Below are 22,548 nucleotides of genomic sequence, written 5' to 3'. Positions count from 1 at the left end.
GCGGTTCTAGTGGGTGTAGAATCAATGGTGGAGGTTTCACTTGCTGATGGATTGTTGGCCATCATGAATGCTACTATTTGTTGAAGGGAAAGGATAAGGTATTCAGCCACAAGATCAGTGACTCTAATACCATGAACAAATTAAAATAACTGAATACCTTAGGTAGAATTGGAGACTAAACAAAATCACTTGTTTTCTCACTTTGTATCGAGTTTAGAATGAGTATATATATATACATGAGCTAGGCTACGGTTTGCTCCTAAAATGCAGGGATAGAATACAAAAAACAAGTCCAAATATGTTACAAAATAGATAGGGTAGAATTTAAACTCAAGTGGTAATTTTATCCTATTTTTTTGGAACCACTTTATCTCTTCGTCTCTATCTTCTCATCTTTCTTATCTCTTTAATTTCAAATACTCCTTATCATCTCATCTCCTTTCGACTTCTATTCAAACAATTTTCATATCTTCATCTTATCTTCCTTCAACATGTATGTATATATATATATATACACAAGAGCAAAATCATGAGAAAGAAAAATAAAGGAGGATTTGAGCCAAATGAAATGCATAAAAGATGAAACCAAACACTACTAGTAAATAAGGGGCAATAGAACAATCATCTAGGAAAAAAAGTAAAGAAAGAGCAAAAACACATTTGTTGGAGACATTTAGATATGATACAAGGCCGTAGATGGAAATGACTGGCAAGATGGAATTCATGGAGTCAACCCCACAGTGAGACAGATGCTCCTTGTATGTTGTGGTCACGACCCTAGGGTTTCCTTAGGGTTTGAATAGGAATTTAGAAGAAGAAGAAGACAGAATGGGGAAGGAAACATAACAGAAAGAAGGAGAAATGGAGAAGGAAATTAGAGGTTTTAGACATACAAAGGGAGAGAGAAGAGTGGGAGGGAAATCATAATGTTTCATTCAATTCGTTGATAGCCCTTATTCTCTAACCTACAACCTCTTTATAGGTTGTTTCCAACCAATTCAGTTATCAACCAACTAACAACTCAAGTAACTACACACTAAGGAAAATACATACAAGAACAATTACAACTAATGCCCTTGGGGTCATAACATTTCCCCCCTCCTTGAGAGAGTTCTTGTCCCCAAGAACTTGCAGCAACTGACCCTATTCTTCATCCAATTCACGCCTTCACAATCTAAATTCTTCTTCGCCTTTTCTTGTTCTTTTCTCTTACTTCCCTTGGCCTCTTTTTCTTTCTCCTTCTTGGTTTTATCTAATGAATGAGAGAGGAAATAGCATCTTATTGTTCAACAGGTATTTCAAGCTCTTTTAAAGTACTGCCTTCATTTTCCTATACTAAAATTAACACCAACTCCTCTACCTCTTAAGCAGCTAAGAAATCTCCAACAATATCATCTGCTATGATTTCCTTGGTAGTGCCTAAAAGATCAACAAAATCTTTTGCCACACGTTGACATTTTTTCCCCGCTTTTTCCTCCTTTTTGTCTCTATTCAGTAGATCCTCGCAATTTAGCTTTGTATTGTCATTAGGTATTGGAAGAGTGCCTTTTTTTTTCAAGAGAAACAGACTTGAAGTCTTCAAAATCCATAGTTATTGTGATCACATCCCTTCTCGAATTCACAGCATCTTCTACTTCCTCATCTTCAAAAAAGATCTCCTTATTAGGATTATCGTTTACTTCCTGAATTTCCTAATCCATTGCCGAAAATTCATCAACTTCTTACTATAAACCGAGGGTAGCCATTGAATTACCTTTGTCCTGTTGGCTGCTCTTAAGAAAACTTTTAAGTGACAGCCCATGCTTTCTACAAATGGCTTCTAGTGCCAATTCTTGTAACCTCACTTTCTCCACCGCTTGTTCCATCGTAGTAGGACATAACATATTCACCATAAGCCTTAGCGTATCATTAAAACCATTAGTGAATTTTGATACGAAATAAGACTCATTCAAGGTTGGATGGGAATGGAGCACCTGTGCTTTTAGTTTCTCAAACTTGATCAAATACTCCATAACCGAGTCCTCGTGTTTCAGCTTATTGAACTCCTCGTTGTAACTCTCGTCTCCAACCTAATTCTTCTTGGTAGACTTAATCAAAAATTCATCAAACTTACTTGATAAACCTTTCAATTTGTTGTCAATACTATCCCAAGTATTTGCAATGCCTATATCCATCTTCTCAGTTCAAATCCTTCGCAAATTCACCCCCAAACAGCACTCCATCCTTGCTTCAGAATCGCACATTCAAGATCACACGGAATCACCCAATCACCATCCAATTTCTGGAATCACCGAAATTCACTTGTCCGACTTTCGTCGAAATCTGCCTTTGATCACCACCGCAGTCCTTTCAAGTCTGAGTTTGTGAATCTCAATTGGAATAGCAACAATTGAGAATCACCAATTGTCGTAATTTGCTTCCGAAATGGCCAAACTTCTCAGCTAATAAGCATTAGTTTTGAACTTCAATCAAGCCTAATTCTTGATCCTTCATCTTCAACCTCCAACCCCAGCTTCGTTGGAATTTTCTTGGGTGTTATACGCAATTGAGACCCAAGACTAGAAACGCACTTCACCTGGTTTGCTTCGCCCGCAATTCTGCCCAAGAATCTTCATGGTCACAGCCTTCCATTTTGCGTTACAGATTCAAGATTGCCCCAAGCCTGCGTCCACTTCTTACCCAATCACCAACCTTAAATTGCAAGTGCTGGGATACGCGCTCTCAAGACTCGATCGAGAGTCGCTTGACTGTGTTGAGTGTTCACCTACCCAAGCCATGACCCATCTAAATTTGACGAAATCTTGAACCCGCCGTAATCAACTGAGATCATTGCTCAACCGATTCCAATTCGCAGGCTTATTAAACGCCCAAAATTCACTGCTCTGGCCAAGCTTCAATTCACTTCCAAGAATGGGTGGCTTTCGATTCGCAAGTGACTATCACCTCCATTGTGGCTTCCTGAACACTAGAAATCACTTGGCTTATCAAATTTTGTTGCACTGAACCGCCTTGGTCAATTGCTAAAACTTCCAAATCACAGCCAAGAATCTTCGACTCTGATACCAATTGTCTTAACCCTAGGGTTTCCTTAGGGTTTGAATAAGAATTTAGGAGAAGAAGAAAGAATGGGGAAGGAAATAGAACAAAAAGAAGGAGAAATGGAGAAGGAAATGAGAGGTTTTAGACGTACAAAGGGAGAGAGAAGCATGGGAGGGAAATCAAAATGTTTCATTCAATTCATTGACAGCCCTTATTCTCTAACCTATAACCTCTTTATAGGTTGTTTATACCCAATTCAGTTATCAACCAACTAACAACAAACAACCCAAGTAAACTACACACTAAGGAAAATACATACAAGAACAATTACAACTAATGCCCTTAGGGTCATGACAGTTGTTGTTTGTGGTGTCTCACAACTAAAAAACTAATTAAAACTTGTAACAAAAACATAATAGTTGCCAATCATAAGCAATGCATTCCCTTAGTGATTACACTCTTACTAGCACACTCCATGATCATGAAACCACGATATTGAGGATCACAATGTACAAGTGACATAAATAAAAATGGTTAAGCTAAAATATCAAATCCCAGTTCCATGTCCAAACTATAGGATTTCAAATAACTCATTTTATAACCAAACCAGTAATATATACTGTTGATATGTTTGCCTTGAGTTAACCTAGAAGATCAGTGAAGATAGTGGCATAGAGCGGCTAAGGTCTAGATAGGCGGTTGGAAATTATACCCTAAATGTAATTAGTGTAAGTTTGGGGGTCAAACCAAAATTATCTAAATTCCAATTAGTTTTATTGGGATGTTTGCCCCTATTATAAATAGAGGGCGAGGGGTAGCCGGTTGGTACAATTTTCTCATTCTATTGAAACAAGTGTCATTTCGTTTTGAGAGAAACGCTAGTGTTTTGACATAGCTTTGTAATCTTGGGGAACGAAGGTTTGATGTACTCGGGGATAGAAGAAAGGGATCAAAAAGCTGTTGTACTAATCATTCTTGGCAATAAAAGACTGCTCTTAGGGGTGTTTGACTACTAGATGTAGGGTTGCATCTCTTGCAATCCGAACCAGGATAATCGCTAGCTTCTTGGTTGGTTTGATTTTGCTTAATGTTCTATTCTTTCAATTCTCTTCATTTTTGTTTATGTTATCTCTTATATTGTTGATACGAGAGTGGGTAAGAGATTGAGAAAGATCTGTTTCATCTATTATATGCCTAATCCAGTGAGTCTAATACAACAACTTGGTATCAGAGCCTTCCCCGAGGATCAAGAAAAGTCTTTCTTTCAATTTCTTGTTGTCTCTCGGTCATAGTAGTATCAATAATGGTTGCAACTATATATGACATAGAAAAGTTTGATGGCCATAATGATTTCAGCCTTTGGAAGATGAAAATGAAAGCTTTACTAGGGAATTTAGGACTGTAATAGGCTTTAGACGATGAACAAAAAATGCCAAAATCATATTCTAATGAACAAAAGAAAGAAATCATCAAGAAAGCCTACAATACATTGATTCTAAGTCTAGGGGACAAAGTATTGCGAGATGTGTCCAAGATGACAACCGTAGAAGTCCTTTGGAAGAGATTAGAAACCCTATACATGACCAAAACACTATCTACCCGATTATACTTGAAAACCAAGTTTTTTTCATTCAAAATGGATGATGGTCAAAAATTGCAAGAGCATATAGATAACTTTAACAAGTTATGTCTAGATCTAGAAAACATAGGTATCAAATATGATGATGAGGATAAAGCTCTGGTCCTTTTACATTCTTTGCCTAAATCCTATGAGACCTTTGTTGACATTTTAAAACATGGAAGAGACAAATTGTCCCTAGATTATGTTATAGGAGCCTTAAACTCCAAAGAACTGCAACATAAGGTTAAAGGCAAGAATTCTATGGGAGATGCCCTTGCTGTTAGGTCAAGATCAGAAAAGAAGGACCCAAGATTTAGGGGTAGATCAGGGTCAAAATCGAAAAACAGTAGGTGAAGAACCTCTAACATATGATGAAGCAATGCACTCTAAGGATTCTCAAAAATGGCAAAAAGCCATGAAGTCTGAGATGGACTCCCTTATAAAGAATAAGACTTGGATCCTTGTAGATAAACCCTCAAGGAAGAGGGTGGTTGACTGCAAGTGGTTGTTCAAAATTAAAGAAGGTGCTGAAAAAGAGGATAAGCCTAGGTATAAGGCTAGACTAATGGCTAGGGGGTTTACCTAAGTGCCCGGTATAGACTTTAATAAGCTCACCTGTGGGAAGGCACACCTTAATAAGGATTCTTCTAGCAATAACAGCAAAATTAGACTTAATTATAGAACAAATGGATGTTACCACGGCCTTCCTACATGGAGACTTAGAGGAAAGCATTCTAATGGAACAGCATAAGGGGTTTGAGGTTAGAGGGAACAGAGAGCAAGTGTGCTTACTTAAGAAATCCCTCTATGGCTTAAAACAGTCCCCTAGGCAATGGTATAAGAAGTTTGACTCTTTTATGTTGGCCCAAGGGTTTAAGAGGAGTGCCTATGACAGTTGTGTATATTTTAAGCATATGCCAGGGAATATTTCAATATATCTTCTCCTATATGTAGATGATATGCTGATTGCTAGTCAATCAGCCATAGAAATCGAGAATCTTAAGCTGAGATTAAGATCAGTGTTTGAGATGAAAGAGCTAGGAGAAGTTAAGAAGATTTTGGCAATAGAAATCAATAGAAATAGACAAAAAAGGCAACTGTCATTATCTCAAAGGTCTTACCTAGATAAGTTGATTAAAAGGTTTAATATGAGTGAAGCAAAGGAGGTCTCGATTCCCTTTGCTCAACACTTCAAGTTATCCCATGAGCCGAATAAGCCGTCCCCTAAGGATGACAAAGGCATTAAGGAAATAAGTAAGATCCCTTACTCTGATGCAATTGGTAGCCTAATGTATAGCATGGTCTGTACAAGGCCGGACTTGGCACATGCTATAGTGTCTCTAGCAGGTTTATGGTAAATCTGGGGAAGGCCCGCTGGAATGCTGTTAAGTAGACATTTAGGTATGTTAAAGGAACTTTAGAAATGGCTTTGGTTTATGGTGGAGTTAAAATGGAAGAAAATCCTTGCATCTTAGGGTTCACAAATGTAGATTTTGTTGCAGATATTGATAAGAGGAGATCCTCAACTAGTTATATCTTTCAGCTATGGGGTTCAACCATAAGTTGGAAAACTGACCTGTGGTGACGTTATCCACCACCGAGGCTGAGTATATTGCAATTACAAAAGCAATTAAAGAGGGTCTTTGGCTTAAAGGAATTATTAGTGAACTCCTAGGTAGAGATGTCAAGGTTTAAGTTGATGTTTGATAGCCAAAGTGCAATTCGTTTGGCTAAGAATCAATCCCACCATAGAAGAACCAAACATATAAATGTTAGGTATCATTTCATTAGGGAAATCCTTGAGAAGGAGGAGATAAGCCTAATTAAAGTTACTGGAGAAAATAATGCAGCTGATATATTCACCAAAGCCATCCCTATATCTAAATTATAGCATTGTTTAAATATTATTAATGTTGTTGTGTTTGAGTGATCAAGTATGGCAGGCATTCTCAAAGAAAAGCAGGATCAGTTTCATTGGTGGAGCAAACTCAAGGAAAATGGTGGAGTATTGTTGATATTTTGCCTCGAGTTAACCTAGAAGATCAGTGAAGGGAGTGGCATAGAGCAACTACGGTCCAAATAGGCGGCTAGAAATTATACCCTAAATGTAATTAGTGTAAGTTTGGGGGTCAAACTGGAATAATATAAATTCCAATTAGTTTCATTGGGATATCCTCCCTTATTATAAATAGAGGGTGAGAGGTAGCCGGTTGGTACGATTTTCTCATTCTATTGAAACAAGAGTTGTTTTGTTCTGAAAGAAAGACTAGTGTTTTAAGATAGCTTTGTAATCTTGGGGAGAGAAGGTTTGACGTACTTGGGGATAGAAGAAAGGGATCAAAAAGCTATTGTACTGATCAATCTTCGTAATCTTGGGGAGAGAAGGTTTGACGTACTTGGAGATAGAAGAGAGGGATCAAAAAGCTGTTGTACTGATCAATCTTGGCAATAAAAGACTGCTCTTAGGGGTGTTTAACAGCTGGATGTAGGGTTGCATTTCTTGCAATCCGAACCAAGATAATCGCTGGCTTCTTGTTCAGTTTGATTTCGCTTAATGTTCTGCTCTTTCAATTCTCTTCATTTCTGTTTGTGTTATCCCTTATACTGTTGACACGAGAGTGGGAAAAAGATTGAGAAAGATCTGTGTCATCTACTATATGCCTAATCCAGTGAGTCCAATACAACATATACTGTAGAGAATGAGAAAAGTAAATCAGACTTCTATTCAATTAGTATTTTTCCTTTACATACTAGATCCCTATTTATCATGTACATAGAGAACAAAAATAGAAACATAAGATTTAACCCAAGAAATCAGCCCCAAATAATCAGCCTAAACCTTCCAAATATTGTGATCTCAATCACCACAATCTCCTCCAAATCCACTTCAAATCATTTTGGATTTCAACACTCCCCCTCAAGTTGGATCATAGATGTTGATCATGTCCAACTTGCAAATAAATTCTTCAAAGCTAGATCTCTGTAATCCCTTAGTGAATATATCTACCAATTGTTCTCTAGTAGAAATATAGATCATGCAGATTGTTCCTTTCTCAATTTTCTCCTTTATGAAATGTATGTCAACTTCTATATGTTTAGTCCTGTCGTGCTGGACCGGATTATGGGAAATACTAATAGCAGCTTTGTTGTCGCAATAGAGTTTGATGGGAACCTCTACTGTGATATGTAGCTCCTCCAAAAGCTTTTGTAACCATAACCCTTCACACATCCCTTGAGCAACAGCTCTGAATTCAGCTTCAGCACTACTTCTGGCTATCACGTTCTGTTTCTTACTTCTCCATGTTACTAGATTTCCCCAAACATAAGTACAATAGCCGGTAGTAGATCTTTTATCTTCTGCTGAGCCTGCCCAATCTACATCTGTATAGATCTCTATCTTCTTACTGTCTCCTTTCTTAAAGAATAGACCCCGCCCTAGTGAGCCTTTCAGATATCTGAGAATCCTATACACTGCTTCTATGTGACTTTCTTTTGGTGAATGCATATGCTGACTAACAACACTTACGGCAAAAGCAATGTCGGGTCTAGTGTGAGATAGGTAGATCAATCTACCTACTAGTCTCTGATATCTTTCTCTATCCACAGGCTTTCCACCGTCTTCCATTCTTTTTCCTACCTCAATTGGGGTATTGCTTGGCTTGCAACCAAGCATACCAGTCTCAATCAAAAGGTCAAGAACGTATTTTCTCTGAGAGACACTGATTCCCCTCTTAGATCTGGCGACTTCCATTCCCAGAAAATATCGCATTTGACCTAGGTTTTTTACTTCAAACTCTGTGGCTAAGACCTTCTTCAACCTCTCCACCTCTCCTATGTTATTTCCAGTGAGTATGATGTCATCCACATACACAATTAGAATGGTCCTCTTACCATCATTGGATAGTTTGAAGAACATAGTATGATCTGACTGCCCCTGTTGATATCCTTGATTCTTAATTACCTTCGCAAATCTATCAAACCACGCTCTTGGTGATTGCTTGAGCCCATATAGAGATTTCTTCAATTTACATACTCTGGTTTCTTTTTCCTCCTTGTAAAACCCTGGTGGTAATGTCATGAATACTTCTTCCTCTAGCTCACCATTCAGAAAGGCATTTTTAATGTCAAACTGATGGAGTGGCCAATCTAGGTTTGCTGCCAAAGACAAGAGAACTCGTATAGTATTCAGCTTGGCTACTGGTGCAAATGTCTCGATGTAGTCAATATCATATGTTTGGGTGAACCCCTTTGCAACTAGGCGGGCTTCGTACCGCTCTACTGTGCCATCCGCCTTGTACTTCACCGTGAACACCCACTTGCAGCCCACTGGTTTCTTCCCCCTAGGCAACGTCATCACCTCCCAAGTTCCATTTTTTTCTAATGCCCTTATTTCTTCCATCACTGCTTCTCTCCATTTTGGAATCTCCAAGGCTTCTTGAATATTCTTAGAAATCTGGGTTCTGTCAAGGTTAGACGTAAAAGCACGACACTTGGCAGAAAGGGCATTGTAAGATACAAATTTGGAAATAGGATGGAGAGTACATGAACGAGGTTGTTTTCTAAGAGCAATGGGTAAGTCATCAAGATTTTTTACCTGGTCAGGATTGGGTTTTTGCTCATGAGTATTTGAATCTATCACCGGTTCAAACTCTTTTGATGCTTCAGATGCGAGAGTCTCAACGAGCTTTGATTTAGATCTCCTTGAGTAGACAAGTGGCTCCTTGTCTATTTGTTCTTCCACATCTCCCCCTAAGTTTAAGATTCCTTCTGCGTTGGACAAAGAAGGAGATGAAGATAGTATATCATAGGGAGCAGACTCAAAGATCGCAACATCAAAGTCGGTGTCTGAGGGACGAGCTTCACTCAAGGACTCCCCCTGAGGCGAGTAGTAGGGAGTATGCTCAAAAAATGTGACATCCAGACTAACATACAATTTATGTGAAAGAGGGTCATAACACTTGTAACCTTTCTGAGTAGGAGAGTAACCAAGGAAGACACATTTGAGGGCTCTTGGATCCAACTTGGTACGTTGGGAGGCGTGAATGTGGACAAACACGGTGGACCCAAAAACACGAAGCGGGAGAGATGAACTGAGCCGAGAATTAGGGAAGATCTCTTGAAATTTTTTGAGAGGGGTTGCAAATGAGAGAATTCGACTAGGCATTCGGTTGATGAGGAATGCAGCAGTCAGAATGGCATCACCCCAAAAAATATTTTTCATGTGAGAGGTGAATAAGAGAGCACGAGCTACCTTAAGAATATGCCGGTTTTTCCATTCAGCAACCCCATTTTGTTGGGGGGTGTGAACACAAGAACTCTGGTGAACAATACCTTTGGCTTGAAGATAGGAGCCCAAAGAATGATTGAAATACTCAGTGCCATTATCAGTACGAAGAATTTGAATTTTTGTGTGAAATTGGGTGTAAATTATAGTGTAGAAGTTCATGAAGACAGAACTAACCTCAGATTTATCATGTAGTAAATACACCCAACAAAGACGAGAATGGTCATCAATAAAGGTAATAAACCATTTCGTGTGGGTCCTATTAGGGACACGGGAAGGGCCCCAAAGGTCACTGTGAATCAAAGTAAAAGGCAGAGACGGTTTATAAGGACTGGAGGGAAAAGTAGTGCGAGGATGTTTTGCAAGTTCACAGACTTCACATTGTAAATCCAAAAGATTTTTATTCGAACAAAGTGAAGGAAACAAACATTTTAGTTATTGAAAACTTGGATGACCCATTCGTTTATGCCATAACAATAGGTCACTATCCCTAGGACTGGATGCAGAATTACAAAAAGAAGGATGACACTGTTTACTCATGTGAGCGTCATCAAAGTAGTAGAGTCCCTCGCATTCCTTAGCACTGCCAATCATCTTCCCCGATGATAGCTCCTGAAAGACACAATGGGAAGACAAAAAAATAGCTGAGCAATGAGATTGGTTGGTTAGCTGACTAACAGACAACAGATTGCAAGACAAATTAGGAACATAAAGGACAGACTCCAAAGTAATAAATTCAGAGATACGGATACTCCCCTTACCAGCTACCGGGGATACAGTACCATTTGCAATTTTTACTTTCAAGTTACCGGCACAAGGTGAGTATGTGAAAAATAAATGATGGGAATCAGTCATATGATCGGATGCGCCAGAATCAATAATCCAGGGAGTACAGCGCAAAGTAGTACTAAGAGCAGTCAAAAAAGTACCTTTGTGGGCTAAGGAACTTGATGAAGGAGGCGTAGAAGACTGACCTGAGGCTTGAAAGGTCGAAAAAAGAGCATATAACTTCTCAAGTTGCTCGGAGTTAAAACCCCTAGTAGGGGCTAACTGAGTATGATGGGCTGATTCTATTTGTTGTTCAGTCAAGACTTGGTACCCATGAGGTTTATTGGGCTGCCTGGGCTTCCAATCAGCAAGCTTGCCATGTAAAACCCAGCAAGTATCTTTGGAGTGGCCTGATTTTTTGCAATGATCACAAAAAGGCCTTTTGTTTTGTTTCAGCCCAGATGCTGTGGAAGGCCCACGCGATACCAGGGCTGAAGCCTCAGGCCCAGCCGCACTCTTCTCCCTCAACATCACCTTCCGCCTGCTTTCTTCTCGCCAAATTTCAGAGAATACCTCCCGAATGGAAGGTAATGGCCGACGACCCAAGACTCGGCTTCTCACATCGTCGAGCTCTCTGTTGAGCCCAGCCAGAAACTCGTACACCCTCTCGTTCTCCATCTTCTTCTTGAATCGCACACTGTCACTCGTGCACTCCCAAGATTCTTCACAGCTAAGGTCCAGTTCTTGCCATAAACCCAGCATCTCCGTGTAGTATTCTGTCACTTCTCTTTCTCCTTGCTTCATCTGCCACAATCGAGTCTTTATTTCGAAGATTTGAGAGGCATTCTCGGCGTCGGAGTAGGTCTCGCGAACTGCTTCCCATACATCTTCGCTGTCGGCAGAAACATGTATGTCTTGCTGGTCGCATGGAGTTGATCAAGTAGGAGGTGATGAGGGAATTCTCAGACCGCCATTTCTGGAAAGCCGCTATCTCCTTGGAAGATGGTTATTTGATCTCACCGATAATGAAGCCCAATTTTCCTTTGCCGTCGATGTCCAACTTGATGGATTGGGCCCATTCTCGGTAGTTCTTCCCATTCAGCTTCTCTACGGTAAGACAAATTGAAGAGTTTTCAAACCCACCAGTCGAACCCATGGAGGGGATTATCTCTGATTCTCCCTCCTGAGTTACCGACTGGATAGATTCATGGCTGGCGGCCATGGCTTCTAGGGTTTCAGAGTAATCTAAGCTCTGATACCATGTAGAGAATGAGAAAAGTAAATCAGACTTCTATTCAATTAGTATTTTTCCTTTACATACTAGATCCCTATTTATCATGTACATAGAGAACAAAAATGGAAACATAAGATTTAACCCAAGAAATCAGCCCCAAATAATCAGCCTAAACCTTCCAAATATTGTGATCTCAATCACCACAATCTCCTCCAAATCCTCTTCAAATCAATTTGGATTTCAACATATACTTTCTCAAAACTAAAGATTGATAACGGCCTCAAAAGTCCCCCCCCCCCCCCCCCCCCCGGTCACATCTTTGACCATAGATAGATCAGATAATCCAGTTAGACTAAAAATAATCCACCAGAAAGAAAACGTGAAAATGTCCAAAGAAAAGTAAAAGAACTCTTCCTAAGATAAAAGCTTGAACACTACCTAACATAATAGGGAAAAGGGGTGAAAAAACATTCAGAGCTCTGAATATGGTGAAACGTGCAAGAAAAAATGGCAATAAAAAAAGACTTGAAACATGTTAATACTACCTAACATAATAGGGAAAGGGGGTGAAAAAGGTTCAAAACACTGAATATGGTTAAACATAAAAGAAAAAAAGCAGTAAACAAGCCTTGGTAACAGGTTAAGATACAAATTGACCAGTCTAACAAACAACTAATGAATTTTAGTTGTTACATACTAATGAAGTACTACATCAAGTTCATACAAATATAACATAATAATGGATAAATAGAAGGAGAATAGGTCATAAAGGAAAAGCAAATATTTAAACAGCTCTGCTCCACCCAAGATCTCTAGGCCTAAGCTTTAATCTAAGACTAAGGTATTCAAAAAGATACAAATATAAGGAAATATAGCAAATATTATAAACACATAAAACCTTTCAACTTTTGGACTTGGCAAAAAAAAATTCCATCAACTTTTTTTATCCAGTTTTTATTGGAATTGAGTTAAAATTACACAAACTTCCCAATAGTTCTGTCTTTCTTGTTTTCTAGTTCAAACTTGGAATGCATCTCTTGTTTTCGTGTAATATTGATTGGCTAATATCACATAACTAACTTGTATGGCAATCATAAATTTAACCTTTCAAGAACAATAATTGATTTCATGGAAAGAAGAACAAGAGCAAGAAAAGATAGGATATCAAGAAACTAAAAGAACTAATACACCCTTGACTTAAGGATAACAACCTTTCACAAGAACATGAAGGATGAGGTCACATGTAAGAAAAGAAATATGATGAGAAATGTACAAGCACCTATTTCAGAATAAAAATTGAGCACATCAAAAGGTGGGGTAGCAGCTTAAGACAAGGTAAAAAAGTATATAGATTACCAGTGAAGGATCCAGGATTTTCTTCAGTGGGGTATATTTTTTATTGATAGCTAAAACAAATTAAAAATACGGATTCAAAATATTTGTTAGTAAACAAAATTTTTTATTTAAGATTTTAAATATGACACAGGAAAATAGAATAAATTAAAATTTTAACAATTTTATAGAAAATGTACTGTAATTATAGATTTTCCCTTATTGTAAGAGAAAATGAGAGTAATACAAACCACCAAATATTGTATTAAACAAATAATAGTTTATATTCTTTCATTTTGGTATTTCGTGAATATGGTGAATTACTAAACCAAATAAAAACATTTGATTGAACCAAAGCCAACAACAAAAAGGCTCTTGGATGAGATTGACAAAAATATATGAATATGTATGTATAGATATCTAAACCCAATCACTCTAAGCTAACTCCAGATATACAAGATAATATCTAATTTGACTTATCTATAAATACAACTGAAGGCAAATAAGTTATAAAACATTTGCTTACATGTATGAATATAGTGCAAATAAGTGGGAGGAAATACGTAAGTTTTACCATTATTCTTAAAAAATGTATGCAAAGGTTAAAAACATAAATATAGAATAAAAAGGAAGTTGATTGGGGCCAAGTGCCCCATTGGACCCTTCATGGATCCAACCCTGTAGATTGTCCATGTCTAACAAAATTAATAACTACACTAGCTGTACTTAAAAAGAAATTTAGCCTAGATTGAAGAAACTATAAGGATGGAAGGAAATCTACAAAAAGGACAGAAACTAAGATTGTGATGGAACAGAATGGGGTATCTGTTACAACCAGTCGTATGCCTACGCAAAATTGCAAGGTGGCAAGCATTTCATCTAAACACCTTAGCTAAAGGCTCTCATATTTAAGTTAAGCAAGAACGTGACTCAAAATCTAAAAATGAAACAGAACAGATGGTTTGAGCTGTATAACTCAATAATCACAATAATATGTACACGTCAAGTAGCTAATCCATAGCTTCTTTGGGATAATATGTATCATTTTTTTACTTTATTATATGTTTGAATTGTGGAAAGAGCCTCTTTGTAGAGCAAAGGTCTATGTGCAAAAACGTCCTTCCCCTGACCCCCAAAAGAAGGGGGCCCAATGCACTAAGGACACCCTTTATTTTGCTCTCTTAACTAACTTTAACTCAATAACCTCAGTAGAATTTTGGGGATATTCTATAGAACAGTAATATATGAAATTGGAAACAAACAATCAATTCCAAAAATTCCTCAACAACAATCTTCCCAGTATATTAAAAGTCAGTCATACTACCTGTTGCAATGCAAGCTCCATGAATGCAACAGTTTGCAGTGATTCCTCTTCCACAGATGAGGCCATTTCCTGAAACAGATGAAAAATTCAAATACTAAAACACACAAGTGCATATGCAAGCATGGCAGCACATGCACACAGCTCTCATATTGTCCCGACAAATGTTTGCTAAAGCTTGATAATTGGTGATTGTGTAAAATAAATACCATTATGTGGCCAAATTAGTGGGATAATGTGTAGTGGATGGTGTCAGTTATCTTGATAGGAGGAACCGCCTGCAACTGCTACATTAAGCAATTATCAGTCCTCTCTCTTCCTATAAATTAACAGAAAACTAAAAAGAAATCCATCCCAACGATTTCTACAACTAAGTTCAAGAGAGGTGTTAGGAACCTAGGGGTATAAGGGACAAATGGGGCTATAACTAACAAAGGGTTTTGTTGTAAGCGGTTAGGGGGTTAGGAGTTAGCCGAATGATTGTTAGGGAGTTAGGAGAGAGCCTATAAGAAGGCTTGTGTAATAGCTAAAGGGGTTATCCAATAATACATGAATGTTTTCCATATTCTCTCTCTCTAGTCTATCTTTCTCCAATTCTCCATACATCTCTCTCTATTCTTTTCTCTCTCTCGTTCTCCCTCTTTCTGTCCTGCTTCCCTCCCCATTATGTTCTTCTTCTTCTTCTTCTAAATTCTTATTCAAACCCTAGGGTCTTAACAAATGGTATCAGAGCCAACGTTCTTGGCTGCGAATCCAACTAATTATAGCAGTGATTCTAACGATTCTAGCGACAAAGAATCCAGCAGCGGACCCAAATTCCAACAGGGTCAGTTTGGGGTGCAACATCAGAATTTACTAGCGAGTAAGTCTGGGCTAATTACAGGAAGCAGGATGGACTAACGAAAGCAGGTGATCTGAGTTGACGGACGCGAGCAAGGCGCTACCCAAGACGAGGCAGTACGGTTAGTGCAGGTGCAAGAAGCGGTCTTGATTAAATCTTACGAACGGACACGAAGCCGGTGAAGCAATCTGAGTTTGGGGTGGAATTGAATGAGTCGCAACAAGATAATTCAAGAAGCGGCAAGATTCGATGATTCCGGAAATTGGACGGTGATTGGGCGATTCTTGGGGCCAATTGTCAAGTACTTAGGTAGGTTCTTGGTGCTATAGAATTCTAGCACTTCTTGGGAGTCAATTGCGTTTAACACCCATGTAAATTCTGACGAGATTGAGTCAAAATTGAAGTCGTGACCAATTACCTTCACTGCATGTGACCAAGGCGTGGAGGTAGGCCCGGCTTGGAAGTTGAAGTTGACTAGGTGGGTGTCTCCGATCAATTCTTGAGAGTTGGAATTGAAAGAAGAAGAAGCTTCAAGCGACTTCCAACACAAGGCGAGCGACTCTCTTGGGTGACTATTGTGAGGTGATTGTCACCTGTGAATTGTGGCACTTCTGTTCGGAAGTTGAAGGCGAACAGGAAGCAAGCCTGGCCGATCTTGAATTGGTAGTGGTTGCGAGCAAATTCCGAGCGATTGCAATTGGAACAAAATTCCGACGACGAGAAGTGGACTCAAGTCCAAGGTGGTGCGGGCAAACCAAGGTCGCAATTAGGGCAGGAGTTCCGACGAAGTCAATACGGTACTGTTTAAGGCGAGTGACAGGTTGTTGTTTCAAAAGCAAATTTTCAAGGATGGGGATTGGGGAGATGGAGAAAGGATTCAAGGGGAAAGGTGATATTCTCAGTCAAAAATTAGATGCATTAATGATGTTGATTTCACTGAAATTTCATATCCCTTTACCAAAGGAATTTTTTCCAAGATCTACGGCAAAAATGAACTACTTGCAAGAAGTGGATGAACTACTTGCAAAGGATTGGATAGGAATCAAGAGTTGCAATGAAGAATTCAATACTCCTAATTTGCAGCAAAAAGTCGATAAATCAGCTAAAGATAATCAGGCAAGTCCGGATGCCAAGGAAGGAATGGCATATACTGGAGACAGCAATGTGACACCCTTGAAAAAGGTAACTGTGGTAGAAGATCCTGCGATTGATGCCAAAAATCAAGAAGCCGGAGAGGTAGCGAAGTCAGATTTTGAAGATGTTAAATTTGTTTCTCTTGAAACAACAGGATTGGAAAACATTGATTCCCTAGGAAAAGTAACTGCGACACCAATAACGGAGAAGCTTGCTGAAAAAGAACTATTGGTGAATGGGAGCAAGCAGGAAAAAGCTACAGAGGAGCAAAGGAAACAATTGAAGCAAGTCTATACTGCTCAATTGTTGCATCTGGGGGAAATTACGGATATTGTGGCAGTGGAACCGGTCTTAGCAGAGGTTAAGGAAATTATTGGAACTAACAAATCAAGGGAAGAAGAGATACTTGGCATGGAGATCTTAGAGGTATACATTTTATGTTTGCAGAAAAAACAAAAGAAAAAGAAGGTTAGAGGAAGGAGGAAAAGGCTGAAGAGAAGAAAGAAAGAAAAAAGAACGAAACAGCTAGTGAAAGCTGGGATTGGATGACAAACAGGGCAAGTCAATGTGAGTTCTTGAGGACAAGAACTCTCTGAAGGGGTGGGGATTGTTAGGAACCTAGGGGTATAAGGGACAAATAGGGCTATAACTAACAAAGGGTTTTGTTGTAAGCGGTTAGGGGGTTAGGAGTTAGCCGAATGATTGTTAGGGAGTTAGGAGAGAGCCTATAAGAAGGCTTGTGTAATAGCTGAAGGGATTATCCAATAATACATGAATGTTTTCAATATTCTCTCTCTCTAGTCTATCTTTCTCCAATTCTCCATACATCTCTCTCTATTCTTTTCTCTCTCTTGTTCTCCCTCTTTCTGTTCTGCTTCCCTCCCCATTCTATTCTTCTTTTTTTTCTAAATTCCTATTCAAACCCTAGAAAACCCTAGGGTCTTAACAAGAGGGAAACCGGTGAACTGAATTCTAATTACGTTCTAAGAAGATTATTGCATCTTCATTATCAATCAATTCGGGTACACAATTTTATTTTTGCAGTACATTATCTAGCATGAAATCATGAAAATTTTACAATCTTGTTTATGCACTCACAAATTATGATTACATGTGGTTCAGAGCATGATTGTGAAAATTATACTTTGCTTTACGTAATAATGTTTGTACATGAGGAAAGAGGAAGAAGTGATGGTTGCAGAAAATAACCCACCGTCAGATGCCGAAAATTGTCGAAAGTCACAAATCAAAGCCGTACGAAGACAAATCACTCACTGGAAAGGATGGTAGTGGTGAACTGTGATAGCAGTTACCAGTGGTTACTGACCGTTAAGGGTGGTTTCCATCTGTGGGCCTTTCGCCTTTATCGTGACCGTTCGTGGCCTTCCACCATGGTCCTTCTTCTCTAGTGATGGCGACTGCAGGAAGCCTCCTACCACACGTATAGCCGACAGTCAAGTTTCCTATGCATAGTATGTCGTCGAAGGAGGAAGACAGCCAGCGACCAAAGGTGCCGACAATGAAGTTGAGGAGAAGGAGAGGATGTGAAGGGTTGGAGGCTAAGACACACTAAGGCGCAAAAGGGTGTTGGAGGCTAAGGCACAAGGCGAGGCGCACGCCTGATGAAACTAGACTCATGCTAATTAAAATATATATATATATATATTCTAATTGAAAAATAAGGTATAAAATATGTCCTAACTCCTAATAACATATTCAAAAACATGTTATCAAGAAAATTACAAAATTCAACATATACTAATGAAAAGAACAATAAAAAATATCAAAAGATGCAATCTAAAAGTTTTTAAGTTAACTTAAATTAAATCTTAAAACAATTTATAGGTCTTAAATCTTAATCAAGATTAACTAATTATGTATTTTAAATAATCTAAAAATCATCATCATCATCAAGATCAAACATTTCCATATTTTCATCATTAGAAGCATCATCTCTAATATCTTCTTCCACATCATTAGAAATACTAGCCCTTTTACTCATTGTCAAATTTGTAGTTAAAGCAATAAATTTAAACCCTAAATAGTAAAAAAAATTAAATAAAGCAATAAACAATACAATAAAAACCTAAAAAACAAATTTAAAAAAGCTCAGGCGCGCCTAAGCCCAAGGCGCCTAGGTGGTCTACACCCGCCTAGAAGCTTTCCAAGTGCCCAAGGTGTGCCTTGCGCCTAGGCACACCTTTAATAACACTGGATGTAGCAGAAGCCCTAGGACTGATTTTGAAGAAGATGGGTCTCTGACCCGGTTTCGAAGGATGGATCAAGTGTTTGGAGTCTGGTTCCTATTGGCTGCACTGGATCCACTAGATCTGGATCAGGATTCACACCCACTTAGGGTTGCAATCGAGCCGAGCTTTACTAAGCTCAGACTTGAGCTCGAGCTCAATTCTAGCTCGAAAGCTCGGCTCTAGCTCATGCTTGTTTAACATGAACAGAGCTCGAACTCGAGCTCAAGCTCGGCTTGTCAAAAGGTTGATGAGCCGAGCTCGAGATTAGGCTCGCCACCAAGCTCGAGCTCACCAAAGCCTGGAGAGCTCAAGGTCAAGCTTGACAAGCTTCTGGCGAGTCCAGGCTTGAGCTCGGGCTCGGGTTAGGGTTGGGCTCGAGTTCGAATTTTTGTTTAAAGGGTGTCTAGCTTAACTTTTTTTCAATAGTTTTTAAGCTGTTTAGCTTTTAAGTTGTGTAAAGCTTAAAAGATGGGTAACGTTTAAGCTGATAACGTGTTTTGATAAATATGCTTTATGATGTCAGTTATATAGTTACGTTTAGTTTGAAAGAGCTGATAAGCTATTAAAACTTAACAAAAAGACGAAAATAGACGTGTTGTTGACTAATGCAAATAAAATTCATAAAAATACTAATTTTTAATAAAAATAAATTATAAATTGATGTCCAGTTAATAAAATTTTACCATTAAATGTTGATAAATTATATACAATTATTAAAAAATATATTAATACAATATATATATGTTACATATATATACACACACACAGAGGTGGTCGATGGAGGACGATGAAGCTGGAGACAACGATGGAGTTAGAGGCGGCGACGGAGGAGCTGGAGGTGATAGCCAAAGTTGGAGGGAGGCGACAACAACGAGGAGCTGGAGAGAGGCGATGACGGTGAAGGCAATAAGATGAAGGAGATAGGGATGGGTCCAGAGGCGATGGGCAACGGCGACAATGGTGTTAGAGGCAGCGGCCGATGGCGACAGAAGAGCTAGAGGCGGCAACCGATGGCGAAGGCAGTAAGATGAAGGAGATGGGTAGATTGGAAATTAAGAAGTTGTGTGAGGACAAATCTGTCTTTTGCTTGACCAACACAATAAGCTGCTAAGAGTTTATTTGAAAACGGGGAGTAGCTTTTAGAAAACGCTACTGAATTAGTTTTAACGCTGATAAGCTGCTAAGAGTTTATTTGAAAAGGGTGGGGAGTAGCTTTTGAAAAACACTACTAATTAGTTTGAAAGCTGTATAGCATTTAAGCTCTTAAATATTGACAAAGCATAAAAAAATGAGTTAAATGAATAGCTTATAAGCTGTGAGACTGATAAGCCAAACACCCTTTTTAAAAAACCTAATAATCTGATATGCAATAAGAATATCAACAAATATAACATGACACTCAACAAATATAACTTTAAATCACACCAACCAGAGAGAGAGGGGCTGTGCGACACCGGTGGAAAAGGAGGGGTTGTGTGGCGGCGGCAATACAGAGGGAGGGGCTGTGCGACCGTGGAGAGAGGCGGCAGAGAGGAGGATGCAGCGGTGGGCGGTGGTGGTAGGCGAAGGCCCTGCAGCGGCCGACTTCAGAGAGGGCAGCGGCAAGAGGCGGCAGAGAGGGCGGCTCCGATAGACGGTTGCGAGAGGCTTCAGCGGCAGGTCTCTTCGTTTTTGAAGCCGGCGGTGAGACGCTCAGCGGCAAGAGGTGGCGGCGACGGGGCCTCGGAGAGAGCAAACGGCGACGGGCTTTGGCGGCGGCGGCGACAGCTGTGGGTCTCTGTTCTCCGTTCTTCCTCTTCAATATGCAGCAAATTGGAAAAACAAAAGCATGACTTAAGCTTTCTAGAACAATAATTATTATTTATATGGTGTATTTTGTAATTTATAATATTTAAAATATAACAAAAATTATTATGTCGCATATTATTTAAAATATGTACAATTTGTATATTTTTTAAATAACTACTATATTCTGATGATATCATTATTTATATATATATTGATGTAATATTACAAAATTCATAATAGTCTTATTTAAATTAATAATAATTCTAATCATTATTATTAATTTTTTGTATAATTATTATAAATTATTGTTGATCTTAGATAAAATTATTATAAATCTTACAATGTCATATTTGTTTGTAAATTTTGTTTGTAGATAAGACGTTTTGAATGTCCATTTAATATTATCTGTAACGATTAATTTTTTCAAATTTAATTCAACTTTAGTAGAGTAAAATAAGTATTATTGGAGTGAGATGTAATTACTCGAGTAAAACTTTTTAATACTTGAGTAAAATTTGACTTTATTCGATTATAATTTTTATTTAGTTATTTTATAATTTAAGTATAGAAACTTACACTGTTTGATAATTACACCGTTTGATAATTTTTACTTAACTAAAATACTTAGTTACTCAATTAATAATATATTCTTAGTCAACTAAATATTCAAACACATAGACTTCACGCTTAATTGATCAACTCTTTAAATGTTCAAGTAATATTATTCAATCATATATTCAAGTAGAACAAATATATAATCGATTAATCACTTAAATATTTAAGTTATACTCAATAAAGCTTCAAATCAACCAAGTTATCGAACGAATTGAGAAACCAAACCATAGGCCTTTTGTTGCCCATGAGGTGAGAAGCAAATCTGAAAATTTTGAAGCATTTTCATTAAGGTTTCAAGGGTGTTTGAAGGTCACCGGAGAAGGGAGGTGGTTCGCCTAGCCAAGAGTTTGGCTAGCAAACCGGAGGCCCTCTGTTGCTTCTTTCGAGGCCCAAGGTAGCCCATCCTAATCGACTTGAAGAGGGGAAGGAGATGGCATTGGAGTTCACATTCTCTGATGTGCCGAAGCCAGAGAAGAAGGCCGAAGCGTGAAGCTTACTCGTGGCCATTCACGCACAAGCGCATGGCCAGACTTTGGGTGGCTCGTCCAGTTAAGGAAAAATCTAAGAAAAAATTGTAAATTCCTAGAATGTTGAGATCTTGAAGTGTGTGCAAAAATATTTGGGTTTGGCCTTTCTATTGTCTCGGTTTTAGCATCCACCAGGCTCGTTGTGCGTGAAATTACAGCATCCGGGTAAGTTTAGTAATTTTCTCTTGAAGTTATTTGGATATTATGATTTGTTGTGAAGAAAGATTGAAGAAAATAGTTTGGGAGATATTTATTTGGAATTTTTAGAGAGAAAAATAGGAGAAATTAAGGAAAAATCAGATTTTTGATGATTATATATTGATTAAGGTGCTTTGAGATTTAAGGTAAAATGATTTGTGCAAGTTTTGAGGTTGGCACGAAAATCGAGGTAGGACACACAAATCGAGGCAGGCATGCTTTTCTATGGACTTTGGATTTTGTCAAAAGGTAGGTGTTCTTACCCCCCCCAAAACTTGGTTTATTATGAATTGTTCTTCTCTTATAAACTTGATTTGATCCATACAAATGTTTTGTTGCATGTGAATGGTTTTAACCTGTGATGGTTGTTTTCATATGGCTTCATCCCATAATGTTTTAAGCATGTGTATTGAATTGTGTGCGATAAATTGTGTATATAAAATGTTATTTTATATCATTTGAGGCATTGGCTTGTTTTTGTGTTGGGATGTCAACCTAGGATGTTGCCCCGATAGTGTAGTCGTAATTCCCCAAGGGTATTGATGGAAACGAAGGATATTTTGTACTGGGCTGGGTGGCCAGGGAAGTTACACTAGG

At 38.5% G+C, this 22,548-nt stretch overlaps 1 protein-coding gene across 1 annotated transcript in view; it reads right to left on the bottom strand.

The window, feature by feature from the left end:
- Window positions 1-20,670, bottom strand: part of LOC127807884 (tRNA-specific adenosine deaminase TAD2) — a 71,879-nt gene extending 51,209 nt beyond the window's left edge. The window contains exons 1-2 of the mRNA XM_052346072.1: window positions 20,253-20,670; window positions 14,603-14,671 (exon numbers count right to left, since the gene is read on the bottom strand). Coding sequence (XP_052202032.1) covers window positions 14,603-14,668 — 66 coding nt within the window. The 5' untranslated portion in view covers window positions 14,669-14,671; window positions 20,253-20,670. The remainder of the gene's footprint in view (window positions 1-14,602; window positions 14,672-20,252) is intronic.
- Between the last annotated feature and the right edge of the window lie 1,878 nt (window positions 20,671-22,548).

Source organism: Diospyros lotus, chromosome 8 (genome assembly GCF_014633365.1).
Source record: "Diospyros lotus cultivar Yz01 chromosome 8, ASM1463336v1, whole genome shotgun sequence".
In the NCBI taxonomy this organism is placed as follows: Eukaryota; Viridiplantae; Streptophyta; class Magnoliopsida; order Ericales; family Ebenaceae; genus Diospyros; species Diospyros lotus.
This window is presented reverse-complemented; position numbering and strand designations above follow the sequence as displayed.